The 13,345-nt window shown below is 52.2% G+C and overlaps 5 protein-coding genes across 5 annotated transcripts; 4 read left to right on the top strand and 1 right to left on the bottom strand.

Moving 5' to 3' along the window:
• Positions 1-26: 26 nt before the first annotated feature.
• BDW74DRAFT_123038 (60S ribosomal protein eL20) lies at positions 27-1,268 on the top strand. The gene is made up of 5 exons (XM_073722070.1): positions 27-85; positions 153-156; positions 533-717; positions 775-951; positions 1,003-1,268. The coding sequence occupies exons 2-5, from the start codon at positions 153-155 to the stop codon at positions 1,156-1,158; spliced, it is 522 nt and encodes a 173-aa protein (XP_073586037.1). The 5' UTR covers positions 27-85; the 3' UTR covers positions 1,159-1,268.
• Positions 1,269-2,491: 1,223 nt separating this feature from the next.
• On the top strand, positions 2,492-4,231 carry BDW74DRAFT_148925 (cytochrome b5 reductase family protein). The gene is made up of 4 exons (XM_073723805.1): positions 2,492-2,599; positions 2,680-2,956; positions 3,012-3,089; positions 3,145-4,231. The coding sequence occupies exons 1-4, from the start codon at positions 2,555-2,557 to the stop codon at positions 3,711-3,713; spliced, it is 969 nt and encodes a 322-aa protein (XP_073586036.1). The 5' UTR covers positions 2,492-2,554; the 3' UTR covers positions 3,714-4,231.
• A 540-nt stretch (positions 4,232-4,771) lies between these two features.
• BDW74DRAFT_123021 (uncharacterized protein) lies at positions 4,772-6,518 on the top strand. The gene is made up of 3 exons (XM_073722069.1): positions 4,772-5,118; positions 5,494-5,868; positions 5,927-6,518. Exons 1-3 carry the CDS (start codon positions 5,053-5,055, stop codon positions 6,353-6,355), a joined length of 870 nt encoding a protein of 289 aa, XP_073586035.1. The 5' UTR covers positions 4,772-5,052; the 3' UTR covers positions 6,356-6,518.
• A 247-nt stretch (positions 6,519-6,765) lies between these two features.
• BDW74DRAFT_148920 (urease Ure) lies at positions 6,766-9,952 on the top strand. The gene is made up of 6 exons (XM_073723804.1): positions 6,766-6,946; positions 7,036-7,122; positions 7,213-7,239; positions 7,292-9,346; positions 9,408-9,467; positions 9,541-9,952. The coding sequence occupies exons 1-6, from the start codon at positions 6,926-6,928 to the stop codon at positions 9,799-9,801; spliced, it is 2,511 nt and encodes an 836-aa protein (XP_073586034.1). The 5' UTR covers positions 6,766-6,925; the 3' UTR covers positions 9,802-9,952.
• Positions 9,942-12,282, bottom strand: BDW74DRAFT_176085 (putative DNA repair protein; the record flags this gene model as incomplete). Its single annotated transcript, XM_073728516.1, has 4 exons — positions 9,942-11,219; positions 11,279-11,866; positions 11,912-12,180; positions 12,228-12,282. 4 exons carry the CDS (start codon positions 12,280-12,282, stop codon positions 9,942-9,944), a joined length of 2,190 nt encoding a protein of 729 aa, XP_073586033.1.
• Between the last annotated feature and the right edge of the window lie 1,063 nt (positions 12,283-13,345).

Below are 13,345 nucleotides of genomic sequence, written 5' to 3'. Positions count from 1 at the left end.
CCCCAATTTCACAAATCTTCCATTTTCGTGAGGAGACAACCCGGCACACCTATATCGACAACTAATCGACACAGCGTCAATAAAAGTGAGCCCTACCCCGTGATATTCTTGTTTATTGCTGGAGGAAATATACTAACCGTCAATTTTTAAAGATGGGTGAGTCAAACATTTTTCCCAGCACCGGTATCCCAGTTGAATCGGCAAATTCCCACGATCGTCAAGCGACTCCTTTCGGCCAATGTATAATGCATCACTGCCCGCGCGCCATAAAAAGTCATTCGGATTGGGAGATTTACGGTCGATTATTTACGGTCAACATGACGGAACTTGCCTGGGAGGAATCGGAAGTGGTGGAAAGGAATGAAGCTTTCGAGGCACCGACACCTGCATGTGCGACTTTTTCCGTCGACACCCAACCGCTTGAACGCTTTGCTAAATCGTGTGGAATAATCGCCAACCGCTGCCGGTTCACTGGGATATCATGGGCTATCGTGCAATTGCTAGGAGGAAACAACTGACGGGTATACCATAGGGCGTCTCACCGAGTACCAGGTCATCGGGCGTCATCTGCCCACCGAGGCGAACCCCACGCCCAAGCTGTACCGCATGCGCATCTTTGCGCCCAACACTGTTGTGGCCAAGTCGCGGTTCTGGTACTTCCTGACCCAGCTCCGTAAGGTCAAGAAGGCCAACGGTGAGATCGTCAGCCTCAACGTGGTATGTTTCTTTGGCGAATATGGTGGAGGACGAACAGATGGTTAACAACCGTACCAGATCCACGAGAAGCGCCCCCTCAAGGTCAAGAACTTCGGTATCTGGCTCCGCTACGACTCCCGTTCCGGCACCCACAACATGTACAAGGAGTTCCGTGAGATGAGCAGGACCGAGGCCGTTGAGGCTCTCTACCAGGACATGGCTGCCCGCCACCGTGCCCGTTTCGGCTCTATCCACGTACGTTGAGATAGTTCTTCGTCACGGTCGTATCTAACAGTGAAACAACAGATCCTCAAGGTCGTTGAGATCGAGAAGGCCGACTCCATCCGCCGCCCCTACATCAAGCAGCTCCTCTCCAAGAACCTCAAGTTCCCTCTGCCCCACCGCTCCGCCAGCGGCAACAAGAAGGTCTTCGCCTACTCTCGTCCTTCTACTTTCGCTTAAATGTGTGGTTATGGGTTTATGGGATAGGAGTGTGTGGATGAATGACTATGTTATGGCCATAGCATGCATGAAGGACACAGGTCACGCGGAAACGCCGGTGTATCTACAGCCCAATTGATGGGAAAGATGGTTTTATGTCTCTAGTCCTCTGCAGCGACCTTTCAAGTTATATCCAAAAAATACGGGGTTACTTTTTTTTGTTGTCATCAAACGTCCTCCATGTTCTGTGGTTGCCTTCCCATCGGATATCCCAAAAGCACGCCCATCGAGTCCGCCCACCAAAGCTCGAATCTAGCCGGAATACCCACGGCTAACACGGCCTTGTATATATCGCTTCTTGGATTAACGAATTCTAACGTCTCCGTCTGGACGACTAGACCAATATCAGCATAGTCATGGTAAAGAGCCTGATGTAATGTTCATGGCGTTCTTGGTCTTCCATTCTTCACCCTCTCCCCGTCTCTTATACCGGCTTGCTGTTTACCAAGACTATGTTTTCAAGGTTCTCCGGGATCTGAGTGCGGCTCTTGCTATATTTAGCCTGCACGGTCCCCTTGTCAGATTCTAGTTGAATTCCAATTTTCATCAAGCTGGCTCCCCCATGATGGTTTTCCCTTATCTTGGTCACCGCAAACATGTCTTAGCAACGAAACTCTCTAAGCAAACTTCTATCCTCAAGTTTTTCTCTTCCATTGTCAATCACCGGCCCGTCCCGTTGGTCATCTATTCGGACTGGCTGGCGCCGAACCTCATTGTGCTGAGTTCCGGCCCTGTTATGCTCGGATGATCTCTCTCTCTCTCTCTTCTTCTTTCTTCGTTCTAGACATTGACGGGTTCCCCATCTTGTTGCCATGTGCAGTAAAGTCCATGACTTCATTCCTCGTTGATTATATATCTATCTTGAGAAGTAGAGCTTTCCGTCAAATGCACTCCGCTCAAAGAAATTGTAGAAAGCCCTTCGTTCGGAGCACGGCTGAAGACTCTATTTAGGTAAACTTTCCCAGCAGCGTATCTAGACGAATTGACCAAATTGTCCCACCGTCATCCTTCAGGCCCTACTCATAGCATTTTTCATATGTTGAGTGGCCAGGTTCCGCACCACTGCATGTCCCATTCACAACGCAATGCCAATGAAGAACGGGTCCGGGCGGAATTACGGATTAACTCCTTAATCCTTATACGCAGGCTGCCAACGAATGGAGAGAATGAGGTGACTGATTGATAATCGCGTGCTAGACAGCCAGGGACGCTGCTGTGTTACGTCATGTCCGGAGTAGCGTCGGCGCTTTCGGGTCCCGCTTTATTTCGAAGCTCCCGCCGACAGACGTCTCCGGCCAGACTTCTTACACAACTCCGCGTCCATTGACCTTGCAGTACTGTGTCTTTGCATGCGAAAATGTTTTCTCGTTACGCCTTCCGCTGTGCCCAGCCCTTGAGGCAGGTAAGTCTTCACTCTAACAGAGCTTGGCTTTTTTCCTTGGTTGGTTTGCGGTTTGATTGACTGACCATCGGCACTGTCAGAGCGCCCGCCAATACTCCACCGAAGCCCCCAAGAGCAGGTCCCTTGCCCCAATCTATGTGGCTGTTGGTCTGGCTGGTCTTGGTGCCGGTGCTTACCGCTATCAGTCCAGTGCTGCTACCGCAGAGGCTCCTACGGAGCGCCCCAAGGTTTTCACGGGCGGAGACCAGGGATGGGTTGATCTTAAACTGTCCAACATTGAAATTCTGAGCCACAACACCAAGAGGCTGCGCTTCGAGTTCCCTGACAAGGAAGCTGTATCTGGTCTTCAAGTCGCTTGTGAGTCTTCCGAGCGCATATGTTATGGTTAGCCAAACTGACAATCGCTATCCAGCCGCTCTTCTGACCAAGTACACTCCTCCTGATGGTGGAAAGCCGGTCATCCGTCCCTACACTCCCACTAGTGATGAAGGTACGCATAAAGTATTATACCAGCTGCTGAGCTCAGTTTTTGACCATTGTCGCAGACCAGCCCGGTTACCTCGAGCTCGTTGTCAAGCGCTACCCCAACGGCCCTATGTCCGAACACATCCACAACATGAACGTCGAACAGCGCCTGAACTTCAAGGGACCTCTGCCCAAGTACCCTTGGGAAGCTAACAAGCACAAGCACATCTGTCTGGTCGCTGGTGGAACCGGAATCACTCCCATGTACCAGCTCGCTCGTGAGATCTTCAAGAACCCCGAGGACAAGACCAAGGTCACTCTCGTTTTCGGAAACGTCAAGGAGGAGGACATTCTCCTGAAGAGAGAGTTTGAGGACCTCGAGAACACCTACCCTCAGCGATTCCGCGCCTTCTACGTTCTTGACAACCCTCCTGAGGGCTGGACTGGCGGCAAGGGCTACATTAACAAGGAGCTTCTGAAGACTGTCCTCCCCGAGCCCAAGGAGGAGAACATCAAGATTTTCGTCTGCGGTCCTCCTGGCATGTACAAGGCCATCAGCGGACCCAAGGTCAGCCCCAAGGACCAGGGCGAGCTCACAGGTATCCTGAAGGATCTGGGTTACAGCAAGGACCAGGTCTACAAGTTCTAAGCTAGAACTATGCTCTTCTCGTTGCGTTCTGACTGCCCCAAGCGGATCCATCTTCAAAGTGGAGGCTCTGCCTTCCCTGTATATCCGTCTGATGACTGGTGACTACTCTATAGCAGCGCGTGCTACCTTACGATAGATAGGAAAACATTGTATTTCTACACTTATCTGCCTCCTCAACAATTCTGTTGCTGCAATCGCGCATAGATCCCCGCTTTGTGAGTGCCCTTAGGCCTCCCGTTCCCACTGGCCAAAAGGACTGCGCGCATGACCGAGCGACATCCGACGCTACGTCTCGCACCCCCAGCGTTCTGAACCCATGATCATTGTCTTACTGTATGCTTGAGAGCTATTACAAGGATCTTGTCGGGATCTCGTAGACGTACGAGCTTGCCCTGGACGCTTGGTAGCAGTAAAGATTTCTACTAGATCTGCGTTCTGCCCAGAACGATCTTTATATTTTGGCACCGTTCGGCTGGCACTCGAACTTCCGACGTCACTGAGGCTTACTTAAAAGGGAGCAAATGTATTTATTGGCAGATCAACGGTCGCGAGTATCTTTAGATTGAGTTCAAATCGTCTTTAAGCTCATACTTCTATGTTTGCGTCGAGCGCAGTGTATCGCCGTTTGAGTGAGATGGAGTCCTAGGCTTCGGTCGGGGCTTCACCCCCGCCTGAATTTCACTTGGGGGGTAGCATGAAAGCTCGAATGCCATGCGCCCATGCACTTATTCCGTCCACAAAGGCAAGAACTCGCTCGAAAGAACAAAGAACGGAATCGTGAGACGATCGATTACAGGTTCAAGAATAAGACATCCATGGATTGACCACTTGGATTCGAATGGAAGAGGCGTTTTAGAGGTCATAATGATGGCGGACCAGTGGCAGCACAACGCCGCAAGCCAGCGCAGGGGGGGCAGCGAGCGCCTTGGGGGTGCCGTTGCCGGGTAGACTGTGAAACGGGAGCCGTGGGTAGGGAAGGGGGGGGGCAGCAGGAGTGCCTAGCAGCAGCCCAGCAAGTAAACGAGTGCTGAGGGCGTGTGGCCTGGGCTCTGGGGCGCGAAGCCCAGCGCAGTGCTGCCGTACTGCTGGTGGCCCGCTGGGTGAGGTATTTAGTGGGGAGGCCGCCCCCCTTTTAGCGCACAACGCGGCGAAAAATTCTTTTTCCCTTCTCCCCCCGACACCCGCCCAAATCCTGCCCCCTCGGTTTTGTTTTTGGGCTTGCCTTGCCTTAGTTACCGCACCGCGACCCTTCCCTCTTCCCTCTTGCCTTCCTTTCCTCCCAAGTCCAACTACCAACTAGCACTCCCGTTCACTCATTCTTCAGCGCCACTGGTTCAATATGGCTAAGATCGGATCTAAGACCGTTACGGTCGATGTTGATGAGATTGCTAAGACTCGCGACAGTGTAAGTTTTGTCTTTTCTGTCCTTTTTCGTTCTCGTTTTTGAGTGGCCTCGCACGCCGCGTTTGTAAACAACAACGCTGTCGCAGTCGCTTGCTTCAACGACAGTGTTCCCTCATGCTTGTTGCTATATTCCTCTGTCGATGGTTCCTGCGCTCAAGCTGGACTCGCGAACGAGTTTAAGAAATGGTCTTCTGCCATCTTCGCGTTCTGTGTATTGCTCGTCTCACGCGATCAACTGCGCCCTCCACCCCAGCGCATTGTCGTTTTCTGCCCAAACACCTGTCGCGCGTCTTGATTTCACTATTAGCTGCCTTCGCTTTGCTATTTCAATGACCATGCACACCTGTATATCAAGTTCCGCTAACATCGCAACCAGTTCCTCGCCAAGCTCGCTCAGCTGCAGTCTCTCACTCTGGAGCTGTCGCGCGAGTACATCAACCACACCAATGCACTCCTTGGTACTGGTCAGGAAGCAGAGGTTGATATTGTAGCGACCATCAACGCGCTCGCCGCTAGTCTAAAAGGCAATGCCTCAGCTGATGCCGAGGATGAGACAGGGAGAAAGAGAAAGCGCGGCAGCAAGCGCACTGTTGACCCTAATGCCCCCAAGCGCACCTTGACTCCTTACTTCCTGTACATGCACCACAACCGCGCAAGCATTGCTGCCGAGCTGGGCGAAGACGCCAAGCCGAGAGATGTCTCCGCCGAGGGTACTAAGCGCTGGGCCGAGATGCCGGAGTCGCAGAAGGAGGTATGTATCACTGCTTGATCAGCTTCTTGGTTAAGCATGTTACTCACACAGTGCTTAGGTCTGGAAGAAGTTGTATGCGGACAACCTCGCGGCGTACCGCGAAAAGGTCGCAGCGTACAAAGCCGGAAAGTCTGTGGACAGGGATGATGACAATGACCACGACCAAGCAGCAGACCAGCTCCACCTAGATGTTGCGGCTGCGGAGGGCAGCGATGAGGATGAAGAAGAAGACGAGGAGGAAGAGCAAGAATCCGAGCCCGAGCTTACTAAAGAGCCTACTCCCCCTCCCACCACCACCAAGCAGCGTCGCCGCAGCGAGGGCAAGCCTTCCAAGGATGTCACCTCCCCTGTCGTCGAGAAGAAGGGGTCGCCAGAGAAGCGAAGACGTGGAACCGCTAAGAAGGACGAGCCGCGCAAGTCTATTGGAGGTGAGGCAAAGCGCACGAGGAAGAAGCGCAAGAGCGATGTCGGCGCTGATGATGAGTAGATTGGCTTTTCAATGTACTGAGTAGATGAAGTTCTGGGTTGTGGATATGGACGGAGTTGAGTTGCTTTCCCTTTCGCTGTTGGTTTCCTGTCTGCACTTAGCTCTGCTCTTTGTCCGGCGTACAACCGTCCACAGTCCGCAATGAGAACTATTTTGGTTTGAACACTGTATAGTCACTTTACCGTAGGCATATTTGTCAAGCAGATGAAGCATGGACATCTTCATAGGCCGGAGCTGGAGCCTTATCTTATCTCCCTCACAACCCCACCATACCATACAAGCACCAACTTCCCCGGCCTCACTAGAGCGTCGTTTAAATCTTCGCCGAAGTCCGATGGGGCCTGGCGTTCCACTTTTTCTTTTTATTCTCTGGACACCCCAGGAAACCTGAAGGGAGGGACGCAACTATCTGATCATCTTCGACCATTCTCACCACCTGCAGCGTCTACCTTGGACTCTGCCATCTACTTCCACTGATTGGCCAATTCGTCCCCAGATCGGGTCTCGGCGGCTTCAGTTCGCAGGCCAAGGAGGAGAAAAACAATAACTATTTAGGCAGGGAGCGGCAAGATGCATCTCATTCCAAAGGAGGTATGTCATTGCGGAGGATAGATCTCAGCTTTTTTTGATGGCTGATATTCTTGGGCTGTCTGTTACTGACCATACCTCTGCTTGCATAGCTCGATAAGCTCGCCATCTCACAGTTGGGCTTCTTGGCCCAGCGGCGACTGGCACGAGGTGTGCGACTTAACCATGCCGAAGCCGCGGTACGTTGTACTACTACTCCGTAGAACCGTAGAATCTGAGAGATTGGTGCTCGAAAGTACATCAGGAAACACCGGCTGACGACTCAATAGGCACTGATCTCGTCGAATCTGCACGAGGTATGAGTTTCGTATATACCTTGAGAGACAATGATGCTGACCTCTGATATAGCTGATCCGCGATGGGCAATACTCAGTGGCTGATCTCATGTCCATCGGCAAGACCATGCTTGGTCGCCGCCATGTCCTCCCATCAGTTCCCTCGACCCTGGTCGAGCTGCAGGTCGAGGGCACTTTCACAATGGGCAGCTACCTAGTCACAGTCCACAACCCCATTGCTTCAGACGACGGTGATCTTGAAAAGGCTCTCTACGGGAGTTTCCTCCCGATACCACCGGCAGATACATTTCCGGATCCTGTTCCAGACGATTATCTACCTGAAAAGGTACCTGGGGCTGTTATTCCCGTGAAGAATGAGCGCATCACATTGAGCGAGGGAAGGAAGCGGATAAAGCTCAAGGTGATGAGCAAGGGTGACCGGCCGATCCAGGTTGGCTCGCATTACCATTTCATCGAGACGAACCCTCAGCTGCATTTTGATCGTATGCGAGCTTATGGATATCGGCTTGATATACCTGCTGGAACGTCTGTTCGGTTTGAGCCGGGTGACACTAAGACTGTTACGCTGGTTGAGATTGGAGGTAATAAAGTTATCAAGGGAGGCAACTTTCTTGCCTCGGGCGTGGTTGACCTTAACCGGGCGGATGAGATTATACAGCGTCTGCAGACTGCTGGATTTGCACACGTTCCTGAGCCCGCTGCGGATAATGCAGTTGTTGCTCCCTTTACGATAGATCGGGAGGCGTATGCTCGGCTGTTTGGTCCGACTACTGGTGACCTGATTCGCTTAGGACTGACGAACCTCTGGGTCAAGGTTGAGAAGGACTACACATATTACGGCGATGAGTGTTCCTTTGGTGGCGGCAAGAGCATTCGAGAAGGCATGGGACAGGCATCCGGGAAGTCTCACAAGGAGTGTCTGGACACGGTGGTTACAAACGCCATCATTGTTGACTGGAGTGGTATTTACAAGGCCGACATTGGTATTAGGAATGGCATCATAGTCGGCATTGGCAAGTCAGGAAACCCAGACGTTATGGATGGCGTCCACCCGGACATGGTGATCGGCTCCTCAACGGATGTCATCGCGGGAGAGAACAAGATTGTCACTGCAGGTGGCTTCGACACGCACATCCACTTCATCTGCCCTCAGCAAGCGCAAGAGGCACTCGCCTCCGGAATCACCACGTTCCTGGGAGGAGGTACCGGACCGTCAACCGGTACCAACGCAACGACTTGTACACCAGGCCCAACACATATGCGCCAGATGATTCAAGCCTGTGACCAGATCCCCATCAACGTCGGCATAACTGGTAAAGGTAACGACAGCGGCGGTATCAGCATCGAAGAGCAGATCATCGCAGGTGCAGCCGGTCTCAAGCTTCACGAGGACTGGGGTTCTACTCCCGCCGCCATCGACACCTGCCTCGACATCTGCGAGAAGTACGACGTACAGTGCATGATCCACACAGATACACTCAACGAATCCGGCTTCGTCGAGCAAACCATCGAAGCATTCAAGAACCGCACCATTCACACCTACCACACAGAAGGTGCCGGTGGCGGTCACGCCCCCGATATCATCTCCGTCGTCGAACACCCCAATGTCCTCCCCTCCAGCACAAACCCCACCCGGCCCTTCACAATGAACACCCTCGACGAGCATCTCGATATGCTTATGGTCTGCCATCACTTGTCAAAGAACATTCCCGAAGACGTCGCCTTCGCAGAGAGCCGAATCCGTGCCGAGACCATCGCCGCCGAAGATGTTCTACACGACCTCGGCGCCATTAGCATGATGTCCTCAGACTCGCAGGCGATGGGTCGCTGCGGCGAAGTCATCCTGCGCACATGGAACACAGCACACAAGAACAAGGAGCAGCGCGGTTACCTCCCCGAGGACGAGGGCACGGGAGCCGACAACTTCCGCGTCAAGCGCTACATTAGCAAATATACCATCAACCCGGCCATTGCGCAGGGCATGTCCCATCTAATTGGGAGCGTGGAGGTCGGCAAGCTCGCAGACCTGGTCATCTGGTCGCCTAGCTACTTCGGCACCAAGCCGAGCCAGATTCTGAAGAGTGGGATGATTGTTGCTTCGATGATGGTATTTACACCCATATCCCTATTTTCCTCATAACAAGTTATAACTAATTGATTCAACCCAGGGCGACCCCAACGGCTCCATCCCAACAATCCAACCCGTCATCATGCGCCCACAGTTCGGCGTACGTCCACCCCCTCCGTCCCCCTTCTCAGCACCCCCCCCCTTTTTTATCCGCACTAACATATGAACATCAGGCCTACCTCCCCAGCACATCCGTAATGTTCGTCTCGCAAGCCTCACTAGACACCAACACCGTGCAGTCCTACGGGCTGAAGAAGCGCGTCGAAGCCATCAAGAACTGCCGCAACATCGGCAAGGCCGATATGAAGTTCAATGATACGATGCCGAAGATGAAGGTTGATCCGGAGAGTTACCGTGTTGAGGCTGATGGGAAGCTCTGTGATGCGGAACCAGCGGAGGTTTTGCCGTTGACCCAGGATTACTTTGTTTATTAGGCTGGTTGGTTATTGTGTTGGTAGGTATAAGGGGGGAGATTGCTTTGTTGGCTTGTATAGTTTATGGATTACGGTATGGAATGACGTTGCATGTTATATACAAATGAAGGCACGAGTATGAGCCTGAATATGAATTGCACCTATAGCTCAACCTCCTCCTCGGTATGATTATTCCCCGCCGAAAGAAGCGACATCTCCGCCCATGCGTCGAAACTGTCCTCCCTCGCCGCCTTATACGCCGCGCGCCGGTTCCGGATCGACGATTCCCGTCGTGAAAGGGGCGGGTGGCGAGGCATCATGTCCATTGCTGGTTGCGGAGCTGGAGCTGGGTCTGGATGGGCATGCGGATGTCCGAGCGTCTCGATATCGCCGATATATTCATCCTCATCACCTATGGCTGCATAGTCCATGTCTTCGACTACCTGGTTCTGATTCCGGCTCTGGGTCTGGGATGCGAATGTGGATGAGGATATGCTATGTTGGCTAGGATGATGTTGGCCTATTTCAGGCGCGGCATTGGTCGCGGTATCTGACATGTTATCTTCGTTGTCGCTTTCCAGGATGATGGTGTGTTCTGGATCTGAATCCTCGATAATTTCAACGTCTTCAGCTATACTTTTGGCACCCGAGGACATTGATAGTATATTGGCCTTTGGCTGTGCAGGGCTTGTAGACATGAAGCGCAAATTGGAAGTACCGTGGTGGCCGTTTACAGGTTCATGAACGGCAGTCACCTGGGAAGATATAGACCTCGCGCGCGGCCTTTGCAGGTCCTGTGCTTCAGCGAAAGACGCATGCAGTCTAATGCTCTCTTCGTCTGTTGGCCATGAAGATGGGAGGGACCCAAGGTGTAACTGATGGGACTGAGGGTCGTTGAGGTTTTTCCGTGCTTGGCGGATAGACTTCCGTCTTGTTCCCACGGTGCCAGGACTTAGAGCGGGGAGGGGAAGGGAGCTTGAGCTGTTGTTTGGCGAGGACGGTTGGAATGTTTGTGAAGTCGTTGACGCTGGTGGCATCGGTGATGATGAGGATAGCCGATTAAGAGGCTGTGAAGCTAAAACGGCGCCGTCCTTGCTAGGAGCATATCGGATGGGCATTTGCGATACGCGCGAGGCTTGTGATGGTATGCCGTTTTCTGTGACGAGAGTTGAATGCTGCGTTGATGGTGTCGGAGATCGGGGGCCACGTCTTCTTCTCTTCCTGGGGCGTTCGCCATTCTCCAGCGCCAGCATATCACGCATGTGTTGGTCGTGGACGAATGCGTTGCCGGAGCAATACTGGCCGAAGAGCGTTTCCATAGAGATGTCTTCGTCCCAGTCTAGGGGATCAACTGTGCATGGGTGAATATCGCGAGGTCTGAAAGCCTTTATCAACTCGCATAGCTCGTCATATGAAGAATGGCGTGAGTAGGGGAATCGCTAAGACATCATTAGTGAGGACAGACCATGGTATGAAGACGAGAAGAGGACAAGCCCACAATGGTTCTGGACAGAGGCTTTCCGTATTTATCCATTATATCATTCGACGTTATTCCATTCTCTGATGAAAAGGCCTCCTCGCCGAGACGGCCACGGCTGAGGACATTCACGAGCTCACCTAAAGGCATTTGATGAGCGTCTTTCATTCCGTAACTGTCCAGAGACAACACTCTCGTTTTCGAGTTGAATGCTGCCACGAGGGCTTCCTTTGCCTTGGAGAGAGCTTGCGGGTCATGTATCTTCTCGCTGCAGAGCTGTTCCAGCTGAGCCAGTGATGACTGGTCCGGGAGCTCTAGTTCGTGAATCTGATACAAATCACCCAGCCCGCCACCAGCCCCCAGTTCCGGAAGATCAGCACCTTTGTCCGTCCGGCTCACAATGGGGGTTATGTATACTGTTTTCTTGGAAGTTGCGGCGGGGCAGTGGACGCCTGGCTCACAGCTGTGGATGCGAGAGCTTTGGTCTTCGCTGAGGCATCCTGGTGCCTGTCGATTCCCAAACCAGAATCCGCAGAGAGAAGGTGCTTCGAATGTACCGCTAAGTGAGAGGGATTTGTAGAGGCCTATTTGATAACGATCCGCATGAATCTGGACATGTAAGCTAGACGAAATCAACTACGGATCTGTGCTTACCTTAGACTTCAGAGCAGCAGCGAGCGCCATCCAGACCTCTTCGTACCCGAATGTCCAGGCCCGGAAGTAGAAGATAGTGTCTTCGGGATACGGTTCAAGCTTGTGTAGAAGCTCTGCTATCCCCTCCGCTTTGGTCGGGAACGTTTTGAAAGTGTGTGAAGTGTGAGCGAAGGTTGTATCTAGGTATATTTTATCCAATCGCTTCTCTCCTAGGGTATAAGGAATGAGGACGGGGTGCCGGATGAGGCCATCAACCCACCACTTTTCCGCTATTGTCCGTCAGAAAATTCATGAAGACGAAGATTAAAGCACATACCCCGTATATCTCCTGTGTAAAGAACGGCCTTCCCACCACCTTCAATAAGGAACATCACTGCGTCAGTGCAGTGGTTCGCATCCAGAAGGGTAACTCTGATGGATAGCTTCGGAGTTAGATCTATCTCCGTCGGGGTGTTCAACGGCAAGGGCCTCTACCCTGGGTCAGTACAAAACATTCGTCACTTTATGAAGAGTCCTACTAGAAGAGTTGCTAAGTGCCTGTAGTGCAGCCTTCGAGATTCGAGGATGCCATTATTGTAATTCATTCGATGGGGATATTTTTCAATTCGCAAAAGCATCTGACAAGAGAGTTAGCAACGGACTTAGATACCCCGAGCAGTGCCATGCCTCTCTAGTTGCTGATGAGCAGTATATGAACGGAGCTCTGAAGGACTCAAGTTCTTGGAGATGGTCACTGTGGGCATGGCTGAGGAAGCAGGCCAAAGGAGGTGGCCGTTCTGGATTTCTTCGAAAGTAGTCAACTGCGGTGACAATTCTATCAATCAATCATCGTCCCATCCAGCAGGATGTGTATCGAACGCACTGGTAATGAGAGGGAACTCTGCATGGACTGTCAGTGTTTCGGATCTACACGAATGCTGGAGGATAAGCACCTTGGACGATTCCATCAAAGGTCGACATCGGTGACAACTGACGGCTCTTTCCGATATCGCGCTTGAAGGCTACCAAGAGTCATCGTACCGTACAGTTCAAGCATACGACTATATTTGATGAAGACGGTGAGGTTAAGGCAAGGGTGGATTGAGAGTTGTAGTTGTGGTGAGAGCTGTCTGCACGTGACGGCACCCATTGTATAGACATTTTTTCCCAACTCTTCAATCGAACTCTACAAAGTATCTAAATCGACCATGGCGCGATGTGATTGATCATTTTGTCCGTGCATCATTTTTGACAGTGGCAAATAGCAAGCGAAACCGCGACCAAGACATCTACTCCGGTCTCAAAATACTAGTTGATTGGAGCAGATTGCTGGGACAGCCTAGAACACGGCCCTTTTCTTCGTGCTATCGGGCTGGATCGCCGAGCCTATCATACTATCTCGTCGATTCCCCCATTGACGTACCTACATGGTCCTCGGCATAGCGCGCGGGCGGA

Source organism: Aspergillus multicolor (assembly GCF_047715735.1).
Source record: "Aspergillus multicolor strain CBS 133.54 unplaced genomic scaffold BDW74scaffold_6, whole genome shotgun sequence".
NCBI classification, from domain to species: domain Eukaryota; kingdom Fungi; phylum Ascomycota; class Eurotiomycetes; order Eurotiales; family Aspergillaceae; genus Aspergillus; species Aspergillus multicolor.
Note: the sequence above shows the minus strand (reverse complement) of the source record. Positions and strands in the feature narration are given on the sequence as shown.

Coding starts and splice junctions, on each gene's coding strand:
- BDW74DRAFT_123038 (XM_073722070.1), top strand. Junction 718..774: donor AGATCGTCAGCCTCAACGTG/GTATGTTTCTTT, acceptor CAACCGTACCAG/ATCCACGAGAAGCGCCCCCT. Junction 952..1,002: donor CCCGTTTCGGCTCTATCCAC/GTACGTTGAGAT, acceptor GTGAAACAACAG/ATCCTCAAGGTCGTTGAGAT.
- BDW74DRAFT_148925 (XM_073723805.1), top strand. CDS start 2,555: ATGTTTTCTCGTTACGCCTTCCGCTGTGCCCAGCCCTTGAGGCAG. Junction 2,600..2,679: donor GTGCCCAGCCCTTGAGGCAG/GTAAGTCTTCAC, acceptor CGGCACTGTCAG/AGCGCCCGCCAATACTCCAC. Junction 3,090..3,144: donor CACTCCCACTAGTGATGAAG/GTACGCATAAAG, acceptor CCATTGTCGCAG/ACCAGCCCGGTTACCTCGAG.
- BDW74DRAFT_123021 (XM_073722069.1), top strand. CDS start 5,053: ATGGCTAAGATCGGATCTAAGACCGTTACGGTCGATGTTGATGAGATT. Junction 5,119..5,493: donor TTGCTAAGACTCGCGACAGT/GTAAGTTTTGTC, acceptor CATCGCAACCAG/TTCCTCGCCAAGCTCGCTCA. Junction 5,869..5,926: donor TGCCGGAGTCGCAGAAGGAG/GTATGTATCACT, acceptor CACAGTGCTTAG/GTCTGGAAGAAGTTGTATGC.
- BDW74DRAFT_148920 (XM_073723804.1), top strand. CDS start 6,926: ATGCATCTCATTCCAAAGGAG. Junction 7,240..7,291: donor TCTCGTCGAATCTGCACGAG/GTATGAGTTTCG, acceptor CCTCTGATATAG/CTGATCCGCGATGGGCAATA. Junction 9,347..9,407: donor TGATTGTTGCTTCGATGATG/GTATTTACACCC, acceptor GATTCAACCCAG/GGCGACCCCAACGGCTCCAT.